The 23,112-nt window shown below is 39.8% G+C and overlaps 1 protein-coding gene across 3 annotated transcripts in view; it reads left to right on the forward strand.

Annotated features, from left to right (window-relative positions):
- Positions 1-23,112, forward strand: part of ERO1B (endoplasmic reticulum oxidoreductase 1 beta) — a 62,323-nt gene that overhangs the window by 9,752 nt on the left and 29,459 nt on the right. For 2 of the 3 annotated variants that reach the window (XM_006937755.5, XM_045039907.1), the window contains exons 2-5: positions 241-360; positions 6,297-6,380; positions 16,551-16,592; positions 18,841-18,923. In XM_006937755.5, the coding sequence (XP_006937817.2) occupies positions 241-360; positions 6,297-6,380; positions 16,551-16,592; positions 18,841-18,923 (329 nt within the window). The remainder of the gene's footprint in view (positions 1-240; positions 361-6,296; positions 6,381-16,550; positions 16,593-18,840; positions 18,924-23,112) is intronic. The other variant, XM_006937756.5, reaches the window with a different exon arrangement.

Below are 23,112 nucleotides of genomic sequence, written 5' to 3' on the forward strand. Positions count from 1 at the left end.
AGCCATTAAACATCAATGCTTAGTTCTTCAGAATAGGTGTATCTGATCCTTCTATTGTGTCTTAATTGGGCATAGTAAAAAGTAAATGATTGCTTTAGTGTTTTATATCTCAGTCAACGAAGACTAGTTACCTTGAATTAACAAATTATCTCTTTTATATTACAGATTTGTTAAGGTTGGAATATCAGTAATGCACATATTTAAAGTTTTATGTTTGTATATATATTTTCCACCCCACAGGTCACCGGAGTCCTGGATGATTGCTTGTGTGATATTGATAGCATTGATAACTTTAACACCTTCAAAATCTTCCCCAAAATAAAAAAATTGCAAGAGAGAGACTACTTCCGTTATTACAAGGTACAGTTATAATTTTTGGTTCCATTCGTAGCAAAGGTTTTTACACAGCTGTCTACAGATGTGACTTTTATGACCCTTTTGAAAGCCCTTTTTGACTCTTCTCAGCACCCTCTGTGTGTTTTATCGTTGGAATGTATTAAGTATTGTGGTGAAACCTGATAGTCTTTTTGAACACAAAGAATCTGAACCCTCTTCCTGTGTTTGGGGGATTCGTCATCTTTCAAGTTTTGTTTTTGAGACAGAGACTCATTCCACGGAAGCTCAAAATGCCAGACTTCCTTGGTCAGCCTTCCTTGTGACGTTGCCTCCTCCATCTAGACACCGACCCAGGCTCTCTGCTGTGCTGATGGCAGCGGCCTGTGTTAGCATTGTTAGCTGTACAAAGTACCCCCGCGGCAGACGTTCACCAGAAGGGCTGGCCCCCAGGCTGAGGGTACAAGCACCATTCATAGTAAAACTGCAGAATCGGTTCTTAAACCTAACAGTCGTCTCCAAGTATAACCATAACAGCTTAAAGGGAGGAGAAATGAGGCAACATTCAAAAGAACGGTATTTTAAATTTAAGAACAATATTTTAGAAGCTGCTGTTCTGCTTTGCCTATGCTCTTGAGCTCAGCATTCAGTTGGGTTCATAAGTTCTCTGATTTTCATTTTTAGTTTATTTTAAAAATTGAGCATGATTTTACACTTTTTTTTTAATCCTGATCCTACATAGGCTGTCTTAGTCTTTAAATATTTTTGAGGATAAAAAAATTTAGAGGAGGAACTAATGGCCATTCTTTTTATGGTACCACCAAAATCTTGAATCAATTTCCCATATTTTTGCAACACTTTGTACAGGTGTCAAATTTCTGGCAGAACACTTCTATAAGTGTCTAATTGACCAAAAGAGGGAAAGACACTTTGGTTAGCAATCCTACTTGCATAAATATAAGGGAAGTGATTGTTTCTTAAAGGAACATTAGAGGATGTTACAGAAGAAGGAAAAATGAAAGTTGGATAGGCAGAAAGAACAATGTTCTAAAAAAAACGTTCTACCCAATTTAACAAAATTGCTCTGTGTGTAATGGGAACATAGTCCTCTTCTCCCAAGGGAGGGTCATGCAGTAATCTAGTTAATGGATTTATCTCCATGGCAAGGATAGCAGTGATACCCACTCCTTTTCTAGTTCTGTCAACCTATGAATTAAACTAAAGGGACATTTAATCACCACAGTATCCTGTACGTGCACCAGTGGCAGAAAGGAAAGCTAAGAGAAGAGGTGAATTGTAAACGTGCACATACATACTGGTGATTGAGCACGCAAGGGTGCACAGGTTGAGGCACCAGTCTGCCCCTGTCGACTGGTCAGCTGGCTGTTGTAGTTAGTGTTTACAATTTCTTGTACTATCCATTCCATTCCTTTAGTCATGGAGTATTTATCGAATGATTCTGTGGGAGGCCCTATTCTAAGTGCTGTGGATACAATAGTGAATAACACAAAGACTCTGACTTCATGAAGCTTTTATTCTGATTAGGAAGGCAAACGATAAACAATGAAATATAATTTCATATGGTTATACGGTAAGTGCTATGGAGAAAAATAAAGTAGGAGATACAGAGTAATTAATGGGGTGGGGATGGAAGGTAGCTTTATCTTTGACGAGGATGACCAGGAAAGGAAGGTATTCATACTGTGCTGTTTGAGTGAAGACCTACATGATGTGAAAGCCATGATGAGATACAGGGAAAGAACATTCCAGGGAAGGGGAGGAGAACTGCAGATGTAAAGGTCTAGAGTGTTTGAGGAATAAGAAGACAGGGATAGGCTGGAGCAAAGTGAGTGAGATGGAGAGTTGGAAAAGTGGGTAGGGGCCAGATTAAAAACAAAAATTAGAAGGCCCTATTCACCACATAAGGATGTTGAATTTTAGTGTAGGTGTGATCAGTTTCTGGAGGGATTTGTACAAAACAGACTAAGGGTGTGAGACAGGAAATAGAGAAAAACCACGTAGGAGGCTTCTGCAGATGGAAGGTAATGGGTTTGGAATAGGGCAGTAGACTTGGAAGAGGTGAAAAGTGAGCAAATGAGCATTATATCTAAGAGGTAACACCAAAAACTTGTCTGATGGTGTGAATGTAAGCTCTGAGGATAGAGGTGAAATCAAAGATAATGCTGAGTTGTGAGCATACTACAAAAAAGTATGTCCTGACCAAGTTCATCTTATTCTAAGAATGCAAGGACAAGGCTTTTAGGTCTTTAACACAATTAAACACACATTCTTGATTTTTTTTAAAAATAGGAATGATGGGTACTTCCTTAACATGAACATTTTAATGCTAACATGAGCATTGCCAACCTCTTACTTGCTGGAAAATAATAGAGGAATTCACACTTAGGTGAGGGACCAAGACAGAGGCACTCATATCTCCTTTACTGTTGGAGGGATTAGTATATCACAACAGCTAGAGGATAAACATTTTTAAAGAATAAGGAAAACGGTCTCCTTTTATAAATGACAGTATTCTAGAAAACCCAAGTAATAAAACGAACACAAGTGATAAATGCATTAAGCTCACAGGCTATAAAGTTAATGTACAAAAATCAATATCTTCATAAATACAAACAATAACAAGTTAGAGGATCTGATGGAAAAGAAATCCCCATTTACGTAAGCAGTATGAAAAAAGGTGAAATATATAGGAGTCAAAAACTGTGCAAGACCTAGAGGAGGAAAGCCTCAAAACCCTACTGGGAGACCCAAAAGTAGGCTTCAAGAAATGGACAGGTGTGTCTATAGCTAAAGAGGTTGGTTCTCTCCACGTTGGCGTATACGTTCAGTGTGATCCTAGTAAAAGGACCAATATTTTTTTCCTGGAGCTGGACAAGTTGTTGCAGCCTCAGTTCTCTGGGCAGCAGATGAGACCGTGGTTGGTGTGCAAGAGGTTACTGAGGGACTGCTCGTGGAAGTGACGGCTCAGGGAAGGACTGGGCAGAAGGGAGGCGAAGCTTTGGGAGTCCGCCTCTGTGGAGACCTCAGGTGACCCTCTGGGAGCCCTGGAGACGGGATGGCACTCCAGAACTCTCCCCCCTTGCCAGAGAGACCTAGGGCTCTGCAGCCCTCCATCAGTCATTTGCAGGCTGCCGTTGGAAGGAGTGGTGTGTCCTTGTGCTAAGTGGCTGTCTTCGGCTGAGGCCAGCTGCCTGCAATGTTTTTGGAAGCCGGGGGTAACAAGCCCTTCCTGAAGGCTGATGTTAGCAGCATGTTCCAGTGTCCACCACAGTCTGCTCCTTGCTCTGTGTTACTAGTTTTCTGTTGCTGTGTGGCAGTTTAGTCTAAAATGTAGCAACTTAGGGGTGCCTCAGTTGGTTAAGCATGGGACTTCAGCTCGGTTCATGATCTCGCCGCTCCTGAGTTCGAGCCCCACATTGGGTTCTGTGCTGACAGCTCAGAGCCTGGAGCCTGTTTCAGATTCTGTGTCTCCCTCTCTCTGCTGCTCTCCTGCTTGTGCTGTGTCTCTCAAAAATAAATAAACATTAAAAAAAACATTTTTTAAATGTTTAAAATGTAGCAACATAAAGCAGCAAACTGAGAAGGTGGGATTTGGGGAAGACGGAAAGAGAGGAGGAAAGCAAGCCGTGTCGATATCTGGAGGGAGCACACCCCGTGCAGAGGGACCAGCGGGAGCAAAGGCCCTGACTCTACAGTGTGTCTCCTGTTTTGAGGAACAACCCGGGAGCCAGTGAATAAGGGGCAGAGAGCAGACGGACAGGCCACGTAAGGCATTCCTGACCGTTACAGGGACTTGGGTTTTGAACTAACCCAATTTTTAGAAGTATTGGATGTGGAGTGAGAAAGTAAGGAGTCAAGAGTGATGCTGGGATTTTGGCCCGAGGATCTAGAGTAATGGGGTTGCTGTTTTCTGAGATGGCAAGAAGAATGTCCTGTGGAGAGATCCAAGAGGCACTGGACGCATAAGCCAGGAGTTCGAGGAACCTGCAGTTCCCAAAAGAGGTTGTCTTCGGACATCCCGAACCCTCTGCCTGGAAATCTCTTTCTCTAGGAAACCTGTATCCGAGTTCTCCCCATTTTACATGTAACTGAAGGGAGGCCTCCCCTGATTAACTCCACGGTCAGAGCTGACCGCACTCTCCTTGTGTCACCAGTTCCACGTGTTTTTGCCTCTTCCTCCGTGACGTAGGTGTTATTCACTTCATTTAACGGCTATTGATTGAGCTGTCTATTAAGTATCCCAGGCACTGGGGATAGAATAATGAAGAAGGTGAAATCTCAGTCCTTACAATGGGAGATGCAGGCAATAAGTAAATCAGAAATAGGTAGTGGTGAGTGCTATAAAAGAATAAAAACAGGGTGTAGGGTGCATACTGAGTGCTACTTTAGAGAGTCTGGTCAGGGAAACTCTTTGCCGAGGTGGTATCTGAGAGAGCCCCGGCCGAGGTGAGGGGAGCAGGCCGTGAGACCTGGAGGAGCAACAGGCCAGGCAAAGAGGAGCCACTGTAGAGGCCTGGAGACCAGGAGCTGGGTATGTTCCAGGCTGGAGGGGGTATGTTCCAGGCAGGAGGGCCAGCGTGGCTGGAGGTGCACAGGAGACCAGGTGAGAGAGGGCCTAGTGGCGCTTGCTACAGAGCTGGGATTCCTTCTGAAGGTGCCGGGAAGCCACAGGAAGGTGTTGAGCAGGGATTGATTGGTACCGTCTGAATTACGTTTCAGAGGGATCACTGTGGCTGCTGTATAGTAGAAGCAGGGAGCATGGGGTAGTCCTGGGATTCCCCTCCCTCCCTCCCCCTCTCTCTCTCAAAATAAATAAAATTAAAAAAAAAAAAGCAGTGGAGGTGGTGGGAAGAAGTGGATAATGAATTGTGCATGGAGGTAGCAGAGGGAAGAAACAAGAATAAAACTTTGATTTTTGGCTCAGGCCATCCATCTGGCAGTCCTGTTGAATCACTTTCTATTAAGTTCAAGATAAGAAAATCCAGAGTTTTTAACAACATGGTTAAAATGGTCCGTCCCTGGGGCGCCTGGGTGTCTCAGTCGGTTGAGCGTCCGATTTCGGCTCAGGTCATGATCTCGCAGTCCATGAGTTCGAGCCCCGCATCGGGCTCTGTGCTGACAGCTCAGAGCCTGGAACCTGTTTCCGATCCTGTCTCTTTCTCTCTTTCTCCACCCCTCCCGTGCCCATGCATTATCTCTCTCTGTCTCAAAAATAAATAAACGTAAAAAAAAAAAATTTTTTTTTAAATTTGAAAAAATAAAATGGTCCATCCCTTTCCTATGTCTGCACTCATTCTCCCACTAAAAGTTGGTTAAACAGTTTTGTTTTGTTTTGTTTTCCAGTTCCCACAACTGTTCAAGCTCTACCACCTTATCCAAATGCACAATTTCTCCAACTTTGATCCATCCTGAGATATTACCTCCTCAGAGGCTGCCATCCACCAGCCCCATTATTTTCCATTGTGAAACTCTGGATTTTTGTTTGTAATTAAACATTAATTGCCTCCAGTAGATTATCAGCTCCGGGGGAAAGTGCTTTTTGTGTCTCTTTTTGCCCCAGAACCTCCATGGTGCCAGACAGATAGTGGGTGCTCGGTGCACGTTTAGGTGGCTGGGCGCACGAGCGAATCCTCACGGGTAAGGTAACGGCATGGTGCCGACGGTTGTGAAAATGCTTTCCAGGGTCTGCAGGTGAGCAGTGTGCTTGGACTTTATTCCTTTTGGGAAGCGTCAGAGGACTAATAACAGTTATTTTTTACGTTAATATTACACCTGGGTGTCTGAAAACCTGCAGTCATTTAAGATTCTGAACTCTATAGATGACACGGGAGAGGAAGCTTTTTCTTCTAACTCACCAGCATGTCATTGGCGCCCACACAGTGACACTTAACATGCGGACTGTGACACTTCTATCCTAATGTTAATCCAATCTCTCTCTCAAGGTTAATCTGAAGCGACCATGTCCTTTCTGGGCAGAAGATGGCCATTGTTCAATAAAAGACTGCCATGTGGAGCCCTGTCCAGAGGTAAAATAAATTTAAAAAATATGAATAGGGAAAACATTGCTTCCTCTTGGGCTTTTAGACAAACATGAACTTTATATTTTATTGATGGATTTAGACCTGTCATCAGATTCATAAACTGTTAGATCTCTCCTTTTTAAGTATTTTTATTTTATTTATTTATTTTGAGAGAGAGTGCAGGGGAGGGACAGAGAGAGGGGGAGAGAGAGAGAATCCTGGGCAGGCTCCACACTCAGCACGGAGTCCATCGTGGGGCTTAATCTCACAACCCTGGGATCATGACCTGAGCTGAAATCAAGAGTTGGATGCTTAATTGACTGAGCCACCCAGGTGCCCCTAGCTCTCTCCTTTTTACTGAGATTATTAAAGATTTTATACTCATTACCAAAATGGGTTTGAAGACACTTGTATCCAGTGGTATTGATGATTGGATATGGAAGTATAGTATTCTAAAACAGATGGAAAATCAGGGGCCTGTTCTAGGATTGGATCTACAATGTCTAATGCTTATTTCATGCTTTATTGGATGTGCATCTTGTTTCATAAGAAAAGTAATGCTACCAGGGGTGCCTGGGTGGCTCAGTTGGCTGAGCGTCCGACTCTTGATTTCAGCTCAGGTCATGATCCCAGGGTCATGGGATCCAGCCACGTGTTGGGCTCTGTGCTGAGCGTGGAGCCTGCTTGGGATTCTCTCTCCATCTCTCTCCTCCCCCTGCCCCTTTCCTTGTCTTGTACTTTCTCTCTCTCTCTCTTTCTCTCCCCCTCTCGCCCTCCCTCCCTCCCTCCCTCTCAAATGAAAAGAAAAGTAATGCTACTGGACCTTCAATTTTACATTTAGAGTGGGAATTACCATGGGTAAAGTGGGAGAATCTCAGGCTTGGTATCAGGTTTGCACTTGGTCTTGTTATGTTAAAAAAAAAAATAGTTATACTTATATTTTAGACTTCATTTTTTGGCATCTAACACAATTCTTTTGTTTTTTTTTTTTGAATATATGAAATTTATTGTCAAATTGGTTTCTATACAACACCCAGTGCTCATCCCAAAAGATGCCCTCATCAATGCCCATCACCTACCCTTCCCTCCCCCCCCCCCCCCCCATCAGCCCTCAGTTTGTTCTTATTTTTTAAGACTCTCTTATGCTTTGGCTCTCTCCCACTCTAACCTCTCTCTCTCTCTCTTTTTTTTTTTCCTTCCCCTCCCCCCATGGGTTCCTGTTAAGTTTCTCAGGATCCACATAAGAGTGAAAACATATGGTATCTGTCTTTCTCTGTATGGCTTATTTCACTTAGCCTAACACTCTCCGGTTCCTTCCACGTTGCTACAAAGGGCCATATTTCATTCTTTCTCATTGCCACATAGTACTCCATTGTGTATATAAACCACAATTTCTTTATCCATTCATCAGTTGATACAATTAATTCTTAAACAGTAATTAGTTATGAGCTATGTTTTCATTCACTTTTTTCTTTTTTTACCTAATCAGTCTAGTTTGTTACCCTTAAAAATGGGGGAGGGTGGGGAGGGGGAGCCTTATCTGAAGCAACGTCCTTCCTAAAGGGACAATTTTAAAAAATTCTAATTTTCCTTTAAGAATAAAATGTTTTAACTTTTTAGTTTGAAATAATTTCAGACCTACAGAAAAATTGCAAGAATAATAATAGCAGTCCTCATATACTTTTTATTCAGATTCCCTAAATGTTCATCATGTTTGCTTCATTATTCTCTCTATACACATATGTTAATATTTCCTGAAGCATTTGGGTCTAAGTTACCAACATGGTGATCTTTTACCCCTAAATACTTGAGTGTGTATTTCCTTAAAAACAAGATTATTCTCTTACCTAACCACAACATAATTAACAAAATCAGGAAATTAACATTAATTATAATACTGATGTCTAATCTGTAGGCCTTGCAGCTGACTTAATGTGCTATATAGCTAAAAAACAGAGTGTAAAAACATAGTGTTGTGTTCATTTCAGGTGTACAAAATAGTGATTCAACAGTTCCGTACATAGTGCTCATCAAGATCGTGTACTCTTGGGGCGCCTGGGTGACGCAGTCAGTTAAGCGTCTGACTTCAGCCAGGTCACGATCTCGTGGTCCGTGGGTTCGAGCCCCGCGTCGGGCTCTGGGCTGATGGCTCAGAGCCTGGAGCCTGTTTCCGATTCTGTGTCTCCCTCTCTCTCTGCCCCTCCCCCGTTCATGCTCTGTCTCTCTCTGTCCCAAAAATAAATAAACGTTGAAAAAAAAAAATTAAAAAAAAAAAGATAGCGTACTCTTAATCTGCTTTGTCTATTTCAGCCCCTCCCCCCCACCTCCCTTCTGGTAACCATCAGTTTGTTCTCTATAGTTAAGAGTTTGTTTTTTGGTTTGTCTCTCTCTTTTTTGTTTTTTTGTGTTTTTGTTTTGCTTTCGTAAATTCCACACATGAGTGAAGTCATATGGTAATTGTCTTTCTCTGACTGGCTTATTTCCTTTAGCATTATACTCTCCAGATCCATCCATGTTGTTGCCAAGTGGCAAGATTTCATTCTTTTTATGGCTGAATAATATTCCTTTGTATGTATATGCTACATCTTTTTCCAGTCATCTACTGATGGACACTTGGGTTGCTTCCGTAGTTTGTTTATTGTAAATAATGCTGGAATAACCTAGGGGTGCATATATCCCTTCAAATTAGTGTTTTTATAATCTTTGCATAAATACCTCCTGGTGCAATTGCAGGATTGTAGGGTAGTTCTATTTTTGATTTTTCAAGGAACCTGCATGCTGTCTCCCAACAGTGGCTGCACCAGTTTGCGTTCCCACCAATAGTGCACAAGGGTTCTTTTTTTTCCACATCCTCGCCAATACCTGTTACTTGAGTTTTTGAGTTTAAGCATTCTAAAAGGTGTGAGGTGATATCTCATTGTGGTTTTGACTTGCCTTTGCCTGATAATGAGTGATGCTGAACATCTTTTCATGTGTTTGTTGGCCATCTGGATGTCTTCTTTGGAGAAATGTCTGGGATTATTTGGGGTTTTTTTGGTGTTGGGTTGTATAAGTTCTTCATATAATTTGGTAACCTTTTATCGGATATGTCACTTGGAAATGTCTTCTCCCAATCAGTAGTTTGTCTTTTAGTTTTGTTGGTTGTTTCCTTTGCTGTGCAGAAGCTTTTTATTTTTATGTAGCCCCTAATAGCTTATTTTTGCTTTTGTTTCACTTGCCTCAGGAGACATATCTAGAAAGATACTGTTATGGCCAATGTCAGAAGAAGTACTACCTGTGCTCTTCTAGGATTTTTATGGTTTCAGGTCTCACACTTAGGTCCTTAATCCATTTTGAGTTTTTGTGCACAGTGTTAAGTGGCCCAGTTTCCTTCTTTTGCATGTAGCTGTGCAGTTTTTCCAATACCATTGTGGAAGAGACTGTCTCTTCCCCATTGCATCTTCTTGGCTCCTTTGTCAAAGATTAATTGACAATAACATCGTGGGTTTATTTTTGTGCTTTTTATTCTGTTCTATTGATCTGTGTGTCTGTTTTTGTATAAGTACCATATTGTTTTGATTACTATAGATTTGTAATGTAACTTGAAATCTGGAGTAGCTCCAGTTTTGATTTTCTCTTTCAAGAGTGCTTGGCTGTTCTGGGGCTTTTGTAGTTCCATGCAAATTTTAGGATTATTTTTTCTAGTTCTATGAAAAATGCTATTAGTATTTTGATAGGAATTGCATTAAATATGTAGGTTGCTTTTAACGTTTTAACAATATTTGTTCTTCCAATCCATGAACGTGGAATGTCTTTCCACTCCTTTGTGTCATCTTCAGTTTCTTTCATCAGTGTTTTATAGTTTTCAGAATATGGGTCCTTCACCTCTTTGCTTAAGTTTATTCCCAGCTATTATTTTTGGTGCAGTTGTAAATGGTATTGTTTTCACAGTTTCTCTTTCTGTTGTTTCCTTATTAGTGTATACAAATGCAACAGATTTTTGTACATTGACTTTATGTTCTGAAACTTTAGTGAATTCATTTTTCAGGTCTAGTAGTTTTTTGGTGGAGTCTTTACAGTTTCTGTATATAGTGTCATGTCATCTGCTGATAGTGAACGTTTGACTTCTTCCTTACCAATCTGAGTACCCTTTATTCCTTTTTGTTGTCTGATTACTGTGGCTAGGACTTCCATTACTATGTTGAATAAAAATAGTGTGAATAGATATTTTGGTCCTGTACCTGACCTTGGGGGGGGAAAAAACTCTCCATTTTTCCCTATTGAGTATAATGTTAGCCGTGGGTTTTCCACATAAAGCCTGTATTATGTTGAGGTATGTTCCCTCTAAACCTACTTTGTTGAGGGTTATTTATCACGAATGGATGTTGTACTTTGTTGTATGCTTTTTGTGCATCTATTGAAATGATGGTATGGTTCTTGTCCTTTCTCTCATTGATGTGGTGTATCACATTGATTGATTTGCAAATATTGAGCCACCCTTGCATCCCAGGAATAAATTCCACTTGATTGTGGTGAACGATTTTTTTTAATCGGTTGTTGGATTTGGTTTGCTAGTATTTTGTTGAGGATTTTTGCATCCAAGTTCATCAGAGATACTGGCCTGTAGTTGTCTTTTTTAGTGGTGTCTTTATCTGGTTTTGGTACAGGGTAATGCTGCCCTCATAGAATGAATTTGGAAGTTTTCCTTCCTCTTCTATTTTTTTGGAGTAGTTTGAGAAGAATAGGTAGTAACTCTTCTTGGAATGTTTGGTAGAGGGGCGCCTGGGTGGCGCAGTCGGTTAAGCGTCCGACTTCAGCCAGGTCACGATCTTGCAGTCCGTGAGTTCGAGCCCCGCGTCGGGCTCTGGGCTGATGGCTCAGAGCCTGGAGCCTGTTTCCGATTCTATGTCTCCCTCTCTCTCTGCCCCTCCCCCGTTCATGCTCTGTCTCTCTCTGTCCCAAAAATAAATAAACGTTGAAAAAAAACTAAAAAAAAAAGGAATGTTTGGTAGAATTTGCCTGTGAAGCTGTTTGGTCCTGGATTTTTGTTTGTTGGGAGTTTTTTGATCACTGAATTTCCTTATCGGTAATCAGTCTGTTCAAATTTTCTATTGCTGCTTCAGTTTTGGTATGCTACATGTTTCTAGGAACTTATCCATTTCTTCTAGGTTGTCCAATTTGTGGGCATATCCTTTTTCATAATATTCTCCTACAATTGCTTGTATTTCTGTGGTGTCAGTTATTTCTCTTTCATCTGTGATTTTGTTTGGATCCTCTCTCCCCCTTCCCCACCTCTATGAGTCTGGCTAGAGGATTATCAATTTTGTTGATCTTTACAAAGAACTGGTTTCATAGATCTGTTCTATTTTTTTTTAATTTTCTGTACCATTTGTGCTCTAATCTTTATTTTTCCTTCCTTTTGCTGGTTTTAAGTTTTGTTATTCTTTTTGTAGCTCCTTTATGTGTAAGGAGATTTTTCTTGCTTCTTGGAGTAGGCCTATATTGCCCTAAACATCCCTCTTAGAACTGCTTTTGCTGCACCCCAAAGATTTTGGACTGTTAAATTTTCATTTTCATTTGTACCCGTGAAATTTTTGATTTCTTCTTCAATTTCTTAGTTGACCCATTCATTGTTTGGTAGCATGTTAGTTAATCTTCATGCATTGATGCTCTTTCCAGATTTTTGTTTGTGGTTGACTTCCAGTTTCATAGCACTGTGGTCAGAAAAGATGCATGATATGACTTGATCTTGAATTTGTTGAGGCTTGTTTTATGGCCTAATAAGTGATCTATCCTGGAAAATGTTCTGTGTGCACTTGCAAAGAATATGTATCTGCTGTTTTAGGTTGGAATGTTCTGAAAATATGTTAAATCTATCTGATCTGGTGTGTCATTCAGAGACACTCTTCCCTTGTTGATTTTCTGGTTGGGTGATCTTGCCATTGATGTAAATGGGGTGTTATAGTCCCCTATTATTGTATTTCTATTGATCAGTTTTTTATGTTTGTTATTAACTGTTTTGTGTATTTGGGTGCTCTCAAGTTGGGTGCCTAAATATTTACGGTTGTTGTATCTTCTTGTTGGATTCTCCCCTTTGTTATTGTATAGTGTTGTTCTTTGTCCCTTGTTACAGTCTTGTTTTAAAATCTATTTTGTCCAGTATAAGTATTGCTACTTTGGCTTTCTTTGACATCCGTTTGCATGATACCTGTTTCTTCATCACCTCACTTTTAATCTGCAGGTGCTTTTAGGTCTGAAATGAGTCTCTTGTAGGTAGCATATTAGATGAGTCTTATTTTTTTTACCCACACTGTCACCCAATGTCTTTGGATGAGAGCATCTAGTCCATTTACCTTCAAAGTAGTTATTGATACATATTTATTACCAAGTTGTTACTTGCTTTGTGATTGTTTTGTAGTTTTTCTCTACTCCTTCTCTTGCTCTCTTTCATAGTGTTTTGGCTTTCTTTAGTGATATACTTGGATTCCTTTGTCTTTATTCTTTGCATATCTATTGCTGGTTTTTGATTTGTGGTTACCAGTAGGTTTGTACGTAACATCTTCTGCATAGCAGTCTATGTTAAGTTGATGGTCGTTTAAGTTTGAACCTATTCTTTCTTCCTTTCTGCCTGACATTTTAGGTATATGGCGTCATTTTTATTTTGTGAATCTCTTGACTGATATTTACATATGTATTTATTTTTACTGCTTTTGTGTTTCCTACTTTTTATAATAAGTCTTATAGTCTTCCTTGCCACTCAAAGAGTCCCCTTTAACATTTCTTGTATGGCTAGTGGAGTGGTCATAAACTCCTTTAGTTTTTGTTTGAGAAACTCTTTGTATTTTCTTGTATACTGAATGAGAGCCTTGCTGGATAGAGTATTCTTGGCTGCACAGTTTTTCTTCTTAGCACTTTGAATGTATCGTGCCATTCCCTTCTGGCCTGCAAATTTTCTGCTGAAAAATCAGCTGATATCTTTATAGGGTTTCCCCTTGTATGTAACTTGTCTTCTTTTCTCTTGGTGCTTTTAGTTTTTTTCTTCATCACTACTTTTTGTCACTTTAAGTACTCTGTGTCTCGGTGTGGACATCCTTGGGTTGATTTTGTTGGGGGATCTATATGCCTCCTGGATCTTGATATCTGTTTTCTTCCCCACATTCAGGAAGTTTTTAGCTATTATTTCTTCAGATTAAATTTTTGCCCTCTTTTTCTACTTCTTATGGGATCCCTGTAATGTGAATGTTATTATGCTTGATGGAGTCCCTGAGTTCCCGAAGTCTGTCTGTTCTCATTCTGTGTAATTTTTTTCTCACACCTACTGAGCTTGATTACTTTCCATAATTGTGGCTTCTGGGTCATTAATGCATTCATCTGTTTCATCTAGCCTGCTATTTATTCCAGTTAGTGTGTTTTTAATTTCATTTATTGTGTTCATCTCTGATTTATTCTTTTTTATCTCTGTGCTAAGGGTCTCACTGATGTTTTCCGCTGTTTTCTCAAGTCCTGTATGTTTATGCTCATTATTTTAAATTTTCTATCAGTCATATTCTATTCTTTTCTCTTTGGTCTCTTGCTGTGCTTTTGTCTTGCTCTTTCATTTGAGACATGTTCCTTTGTCTCCTCGTTTTGTCTAATTCTATGGATCTGTTTCTGTCTGTTGGGGAAAGTCTGCTACATCTCCTCCTCTTGACAGTAATGGCTTTACGAGGAGGAGGTCCTATAGTGCCCTGCAGTGCAATGTCTCCTGTTCTCCACGACCTTATACTTCAGGGAATGTCTCCTATGTGTGTTGCAAATGCCCTGCTCCTGTGCCTTGGCCGCTTTTTTCCTTTAGTCCGGTCGTCTGCAGAGGCTCTCTTAGCCCATCGTGGGCCGTATTCGGTCCCAGACCTGTGCCGCACATTTTCACAAGGTGTGTGCTGCTCTGTTGGTGAGATGAAACCTGTTGCCTGCACTGGGGGAATGGAGGGTGTGTGGGTGGGGCACCAGTTGTAACAGGATCTGCCATGAGCTTCTGCAGAGCCCACGCTGCTGGGACCTATGCCCTGCAAAAACCCATGGGTCAGGAGAAGCTGTGTTGCTGATGTGATGTTTACATTGGTCTTGTGGGGGAGGTGATTCGCAGCCAGGACTGAGGAAAATCTGTTGAAAAGGGCAGATCGGCCAGGCGTGGATGGGTGGGGCTTGCTGTGAGCAATTTAGGTAGGGAGTGTTGTGCAGCACTGGTTCCTGCCGGTGCCTGTGGGTTTCTGCTGGGGGCAGGGAGTGCGGATTGTGGAAGGGGGTTGCGGGGGAAGGAGGGAAATAACACCTGCCTCTTCCTTTGTACCTGGAAGGGTCTCCCAGTGATCCCTGCCTCTCTGGACTTGCTCTGTGATTAGTAAATAAATCTCAGTCCCATGTGCCCTGGGCGTTTTTCAAACTGCTGCTTCTAGGCTGTATCTACCTGGGCCGTTTGTCATGCTATCATTTTAAGGGCAGGAACTCTGCTTCCTAATGCCCTTCAGGCTCTCCCACACCAGAGCTGCTGATTCTTAAAATTCCAGGCTTCAAGTCCTGCTGGTTGTAGGAACTCTTGTAATTTGGACCCCCTGGCTTTCAGAGCCCAATGTTAACCGGGATTGGTCTTCCCTGTGCAGGCTCCCTGGTGTGATCATCTATTTCTCCCCCTCTCCGTGCCCCCCCCCCCCCCCCCCCCCCCCCCCGCTCAGAGAAGAGTGAGATGCGCCCTCTTCTCTTCCTTAGTTGTGGAGTTTGTTCTGCCAGTCTTTGGGTTGTTTTCTGGGTTATTTGTGCTGAGGTGAGTGTTACCTAGTTGTATCCCTGGGACGAGGTGAGACCAGGGTCGTCCTCCTCCACCATCTTTCCAGCCTCAATTCCAGCCAGATTTATTTCATGCTTGATTTTAGTCATTAGTTTTACATTTATCATTACTTCTAATAATTCTCTTTTGTGATTGTTATATATTATCCGTGACAGTGATCTGTGATGCCTACCCCAATATTTCTAAAAGCCTTGTTATTAAGATTTGCTTAAGTCAAGTTACTGCATTTAGCATCAGACCTTTAAAAAAGCTGCTGAAGATTTTGATTTTAGCACGTTATACTACACTAGTTAGAGGACACACTGTAGCCAGCAGTCACTTTCGGTTAATATTTATTCCGTATTTTAAATTCAGGGTCTGTGGCTGTTAGGTTTGACTTGAGTTTTATAGTCTTCTCTCTTTTGCCTTCTGTTAGATGTCCTAGGAAGCACTGAAATGATAAAATACTGGCAGCACGGAACATTTTAATTGATTAATCTTTTTATTGATAAGGGAAATATCTCTTATCATCATTACTATTATATACATTCTTCCACCTGACAGGAAGATATTTATTCTGAATATTTGGTTAAGTTTGCCTGTGTTAAAATTTATCATGATACATAAAAAAATTTTAAGAGGTAATTTTCTATACCGTAGATCCAGATGTTGAAAATCAGTCAGTCCCCTGAATTGATCAGAGTTACCAACCTGTGATTTTCTTTTTCAGTATGGTTTCTGTTTTAAAACTGTGTTTGATAAACCAGCTGTAATGATTTCTAGATTTATTATTAAAGCCTAAAACTAATTACTGGCTTTGTAGGAAAGTGAGTCAAATTGGATCCACATGCAGATCTTCTGTTAGTAAACCCTGGTTACCTAGATTGATAAGCCCTAGGTTAATCCTGTGGACCAAAGAACTGACTCTTTTAGTATTAATCCCAAACTGCCTTCACTATAAATGTCAATTTAGAGCAGAATTTAAGATTGAGCCTAAGATATTTCAAATAACTGAAAATTTTTAAAGCTTCTGTTTCTGTTGTAAGAAAGTTTATGGAAAAGTGATTTTTGTCAGGGTTTTTTAACCTAAAAAATATGTAAACTATTAGATACTTCATTGAGAATTTAAATTATAGCTAATTTTGACACTCTTATTTTGTATATGTCATTTGGTTTGCTATACTATGATTTACAAGTTTGTAAATTGGTATACCTCTTTACGATTTATCTTAAAGAGGTAATATGAAAACAGATTTTGAATGAATGTATATTTTCTCATCATGGAATAAAATAAAATACCCTTTATTTGAGCAATGTCATTATTTGTGAAGAAATCTCAAAAAAAAAAAAAAAGCGATGGTCATTTTTTAAATTGCTGTTGTTGTTCTTTTAAGAGTAAAATTCCAGTCGGAATTAAAGCCGGGAGTTCTAATAAGGTGAGTCCCTTTTCCTTGAGTATTTCTGCTTTATGTTATGAAATTTACCATTTACTGCTTGGCAGTAGTTACGGAAGGAGAACTGTACTGTGGTTAGTTGGGAGTGGGCACCTTTTGCCCCAGAATCCCATATTTCCAATTCTTTCAGCAACAGAGAGCTTGTGTATTTTTTTTACAGTTAAATTATATACTTTTTTTTTTTTTTTAAAGATATTTCAATTCTGTTTTTGGAACCTCTAGAAGAACTACAGTAGTGTAATGTAACTACAGTGTCAGATGGCCTACTCAACAGGTGTTTTATCATGCATGTATTTTTAGTTTTCGGTTTCAACTAGTCAACCTGTCATATTCAGGATTATATTGTATAAACAGCTATTAAGGTATTAGGAGCATAGTACTTTTCAACGGCATTAGAATACTCCTTTATTAAAGATTACCCTCCCCCCTTTTTTACCCTTTCCCTTTTAAATTAAAAAAAAATTTTTTTTAATGTTTATTCTCGAGAGAGAGCCAGAGACAGAGTGTGAGTAGGGGAGGGTCAGAGAGAGAGAGGGAGACACAGAATCCGAAGCAGACTCCAGGCTCTGAGCTATCAGCACAGAGCCTGATGCAAGGCTCGAACTCCAAACTGTGAGGTCATGACCTGAGCTGAAGTCAGACCCTTAACTGATGGAGCCACCCAGGCGCCCTTACCCTTGCCCTTTTAGAAGCATGCCATAATTTACTTAGCCGTGCATGTTTTTATGTACAGTTTACTTCTAGTTTTTCACTATTATGTGTACATAGTAAAGATCATCATACCCTCTCTCTCCCTGTTCCCTCTCTCCGTTTTCTTTTTGCATTTTCTCCCCTGTGTGGTCTTTTGTTTGTGTTCACTCTCTTTAATTTATTTTTGTTTCAGCTCTGAACTAAATACACAGTGTTAGAGACATTTGAAATCTCTTCTGGACTCCTTCCCAATCCCATTCTGTTTCCTCCGTCCCCAGAGATAGCCACTTTTCTGAAACTTACGTGTGTCCTTCTGTGTTACTTAACTTTTCTACTTCTAATGCACATGTAGCCACAAGTGACATATAGATCTTTTTATTTTTTATTATTTTCTTAAACATTTGTTTATTATTGAGAGAGAGAGACAGAGCATGAGCATGGGAGGAGCAGAGAGGAGGAGGCACAGAATCCAAAGCAGGCTCCAGGCTCTGAGCTGTCAGCACAGAGCCCGACGCGGGGCTCAAACTCACAAACCGTGAGATCATGACCTGAGCCGAACTCGGACGCTTAACCGACTGAGCCACCCAGGCGCCCAACATATAGATCTTTTAATATGAAGTTTAAACATTAAGATTATGTTTTTTTATTTCTTTAGGTTAAAAACATTTTTTCAGTTACCTTTACTCCACATTATGCTTTTGTCTCTGATGTAGCTTTGTTAATTTTAATAGGTAGTATTCTATTTTTTTTCAATGTTTTTTTCAATTTTTTTTTTTTTTTTTTTTGAGACAGAGAGAGACAGAGCATGAGCAGGGGAGGGGCAGAGAGAGAGGGAGACACAGAATCTGAAGCAGGCTCTAGGCTCTGAGCTGTCAGCACAGAGCCCGACGCAGGGCTCAAACTCATGGACTGTGAGATCATGACCTGAGCTCAAGTCGGACGCTCGACCGACTGAGCCACCCACGCGCCCCAATAGTTGCATAGTATTCAATGGTATGATTATGTCATTGATTAGCTCCTCCTCTGTTGATGGACATTTCACTTGTGTTGACTTTTTTGCTATTACATACAGTGAGGCACTAGCATTTCTGTCCTTTGTCTCATTGTACATATGTAAGAGTTTTCCTAGGTCTGTATTTAGAAGTAAGGTTGCTGGGGCATCCGTTATGCTGTCCCAACATGAGATAGTACCTAATACCTTTCTAAAGTGGTTGTACCTTGTTTTTAGTTTTGTTTTTAAATGTTGCTCTGGATATGGTTTCAGTTTTAAGACTGCTGGTTCAAGGATATTATGCATTTTTGCAGCTCCAGATAAATATTGTCAAATTACTTTCCCAAGACGGTTTTCTCAGTGTAGGTCATCACCAACATACCAGTACTAATTGTTTTTAATGTCTTAGCTTAGTTGGTGGAAATTTGTGATGCGTTTTGATTTGTATTTCTTACATATGTGAGAGATTTTGATGTATCTATGTCATCACTGTCAGATTGCCAGTCGTACTTGAGATTATTACTAAACTTCCTATGAACTTCCTTTCAGTACTCAAAAGTGGCAAACAGCACCAAAGAATTAGAAGATTGTGAACAAGCTAATAAACTGGGAGCAATTAACAGCACATTAAGGCAAGTTTATTTTAGGAGTGTTAAAAAATATTCTCTTGTTTAGTATATATATATCAGAAATCTTCTGTTTGTGATTTTGCTTCAAGTAATTCTTAAAAGGAAGAAGTTATTTTTATCTTAAATTCCATGATTGCTTTGCTTCCTCCTGTTAGCTGATTTGTTCTTAAATTTCTGGAATGTATGATCAATAGTGACTTTATCAAAAAGTAAAAATTTAGAAGATTGCTCAACTAGCAGGGCTTATGGGTCTATTTTTCCTGGTTATTATAGGAAAAGGAACTTGAACCTCTAAGTGTTTTATAAATAGTAATTCAATCTGTGGGTTACATTTTGAATGGGAAAAGTTATTACCATAACTGTTAAGTTTTGTAGATTCTTTTTCCTATTGGCTTTTCCTTATTGTAATAAAAACCTGCTTGGGAAGGCCAGTGTAATTGTGAGTGGTCTCAGATTATGCACTATGAAATGATTGTATCTATAGTTGAATCTGGGGAATGGAGTATCGTTGGACTTCTTTTGAATTTCCCTTTTTGTTTAGGTTGGCATCTATGTACTATAACTGTTAAAGACTTAATAAAGTTAGCAGTTTTATTATCTATTGAAGAACAATTCTATAGAAAACTAGAGAAGATAATATAATAAATACTCCTGTGTCCTTCACTCCAGATGAATAGTTGTTAACTTTTTCTACCATGTCCTCTCTGGCCTATTCCCCAATCCTGTTTTCTTTTTCCTTAGGAGGAGCTACTCTCATGAATTTGCTGTATACCCATTATGTTTTTCTTTTTCTCATATATATCATTTTTATTTCGTATATGATTTTACTTTTCCCTTATATAAAATAATACTGTACTTAACAGACTTCAACTTTATTTTTATACTGTACATTTTGCTTTTCTAGATCTGTCTCATTTTTTTAACTGAGTGGTTTTTACCTTACGAATATATATTTTACTTCTCTGTTCCCATATTGATAAACACTTGAATTGTTCAAATTTTTACTTCTATAAGTTATGCCACCTTGAGCATCCTTGAGAAATTTTTTTTGGTGTACGCTAGGAAATTTGTCCTACGCTAGAAAAACTGCTGCATCTTCCTGTTGCCCAGGTGCGCCTATTCGTGTTACTGCCTGATGGCTTTCCAGAATACTCGTGTGGTTACATACTGCCTCCGGGACTGAGAACTTGTTTTGTTCTTCACATCCTTGCCCAAAATGGATAATGCTTGACTGTAAAGTAGTACCTCATTTTTGTTTATATTTTGTTACTAGTGAGTTTGAGCATTTTTTTGATCTGTCTATTGAACATTTATGTTTTTTATTCATTCGGTAAATGAATGCCTGCAATATGCCAGTCAGTGTTCTAGAATATTAGGCATTTAGCACGGTACATGGCAAATTCTTTTTCTCAGGAAGCTTAATCCTAGTTGGAGATATGCAGTAACTGAGTAAAATGTATCAGAAGTAAGTAAAATGATGATGAGTGCTTGGGAGAAAAAGAAAACTGAGAAGAATGATAGAGAGCTAAGAGTGGCAGGGTGGGGAGGGGAGGGAGTTGCACTGTTTCCAATGGGTTGGTGAGAGAAGGCCACAGTGATAATGGGACATTTGAACAAAATGCCCATGAAGACATAAGTCCTATTATGGCTGCCTGGGGCATGAGTGTTCCAGGCACGTGTAATTGTTAGTGAAAAGAACCTGTGGCAGAAGCACGCCTAGATTATTTGAGGAACCACAGAAAGTCCAGTGTCGCTGGAATACAGTGGTCACAAGAGCCTAGGGGTGGACGTAGGAGTAGGGTGGGGTGGAGATCTTGTAGAGCCTTGAAGACGATTACGAATACTGCTTTGAGGCCAAGTGGAATGAAAAGTCACTGGAGGATTTTGAGAGAAGGTGTTGAGGCAGGTGTTCCTGTGGAAGCCTTGTTATGTGATTATTGTAGTGATCCAGTTAAGATATGATGGTGGTTTAATTTAGACTAGGGCAATGGCAGTGGAAATGATGACAAGTGATCAGATTCTGGATGGATTTTGAAGATGGAGCGGACAGGGTTTGCTGTGGGATTTGATGTGAGGTTTGAAAAAAGATAGGAACTGTGAATGACTACAAGATTTGGAACTAGAAAAATGGAGTTGCCATTTACTGAACTGGGATACCTACAGGAGGAACAAGTTTGGTGGAAAATCACAGTTCAACCTTGGACCTGTTAAGTTTGAGCTGCCTGTAAGACATCCAGTTGGAGATGCGAAGCAGGCAGTTGGATATACAAGTCTCAGTTTCAGGGGAAGGAGAAAATGTGGGAGTCATTCAGTAAATATATGCTATTGAAAAACTATAAACCTGAATAAGATTACCCAGGAGAGAATATAACTAGAGAAGTCATCAAAGGATTGGGCCTTAAGTCATTCTAAGATTTTAAGGTAAAGCCCCTGTTCATATTCTTTGCTGTTGTTTCTCCATGGGGGGGGGGGGGGGGGGCAGGGTAAAGGTGGAGTAGGTGTGCATTTCTAGATCATTATTAATTTGTAGGCATTCTTCATATAATATGAGACAATGGCTTGTCTTTTAATTTTGCTTACAGATATTTTGTTGAACAGCAGTTACTAATTTTTTAAACTTTTAAATTCCAGTGTAACTCACATATAATAAAGTGTATAAATCTTAAACGTAAGGGTCAGTTTAATTTTACAGAGTAAATCAACTCTGCAGCAACTATCCAGAATAATGCACTGGATACCCTGAAGATTGCCACGTGGGCTTTCGTAGTCATTACCACTGTCCAGAGTTAACCATGATTTTGAATTATATTAGCAGAGATTGGTTTTGCCTGTTTATATAAATGAACTATTAAGGAATGTATTTTTTTTTTGTATCTGGCTTATTTTATTAAACATCACATCTGTGAGAGTCATTCATGTTCTTAAGGTTAGTAGCATTTAATTCTCTTGTCATTGGTATAATATTCCATAGTTAAGACTGCACCAAAATGTTTCCATCCAACTATCATTGATAGCTGGGGTTTTTCATTTTGCAGCCATTACAAAAAAAAAAAAAAAAAAAAAAATTTGGTGGATATTTGGTGGTGTTTTTGGTATGCATTTCTGTGTAGAATATACCTACAAGTGGAATTAAGTAATACTGGCACGTGGTCTTCCAAAATGACCACTAAAATACATTGCCACTAGTAGTATACGAGATTTCCTCATTCCACGTCTCCAGCAATTGGTCTGTAATTTTTTAAACAGCTTTATTGAAGTTTAATTGACATGCAGTGTATTGCACCTACTTGAAATATACTGTTTGATGTTTTGACAAGTGTGCACTCATGAAAATCCGCATTATCAAGATAGTTGTCCTACCCACCACCCTGAAAAATTCTCTCATGGCCTTTGGAAAGACCTTCATTCCATTCTTTCCTGCCCTGCGTTTCCCACTTTGAAGGCTCCTGCTTTAACACACAGCACCATCTTGACAGGAAGCCCTGGTTTAAGCCCAGGAAATTCTTATAGAAGTAGCTTGGCATCCATCTTCAAACTGACTTTTAGAGAAGCTGGGCAAGGTTCTTTTTTTTTTTTTTTTTTTTTTTTTTTTTTTTACATTTTATTAGTTTTGAGAGAGAGAGAGAGCGAGCACAAGTGGGGGAGGGACAGAGAGAGAGGAAGACACAGAATCTGAAGCAGGCTCCAGGCTCTGGGCTGTCAGCACAGAGCCTGATGCAGGGCTCGAACCCACAAACCATGAGATCATGACCTGAGCCAAAGTTGGATGCTTAACCGACTGAGCCACCCAGGTACCCCTGGATGAGGTTCCTTCTAACTCATTTGTAAAGCAAACTGGGCCAGCTCTGTTAGCATTAGGTTAGTGTTGCCTGTCTTTTCTGTTGCTGTGGCTTTCAGGCAGGGTTTAGGATGAAACAACAAACTGTCATCAAATAAGTATGCTCAAAGAAAAAAGTTTGTTTTTCTAAGTCAGATTGTTAACAAGAAAATTGGAATTTATGTCACAGTGGTCTTGTTCTTGACTATTTTCAATGGAAGATGTATCTAATTAAACCTAACGATAGTTATTTTAGCTGTAACTAGAACTTAGACGTTCTCGTTTTATGGAATTATATGTTTCAGCTGAGTCAACTAAGATACGAGTATTTCCATTAACTTTTATTATTAAGTTAACTCAGTATTCCCACAGTGG

Source organism: Felis catus, chromosome D2 (assembly GCF_018350175.1).
Source record: "Felis catus isolate Fca126 chromosome D2, F.catus_Fca126_mat1.0, whole genome shotgun sequence".
Taxonomy (NCBI): Eukaryota; Metazoa; Chordata; class Mammalia; order Carnivora; family Felidae; genus Felis; species Felis catus.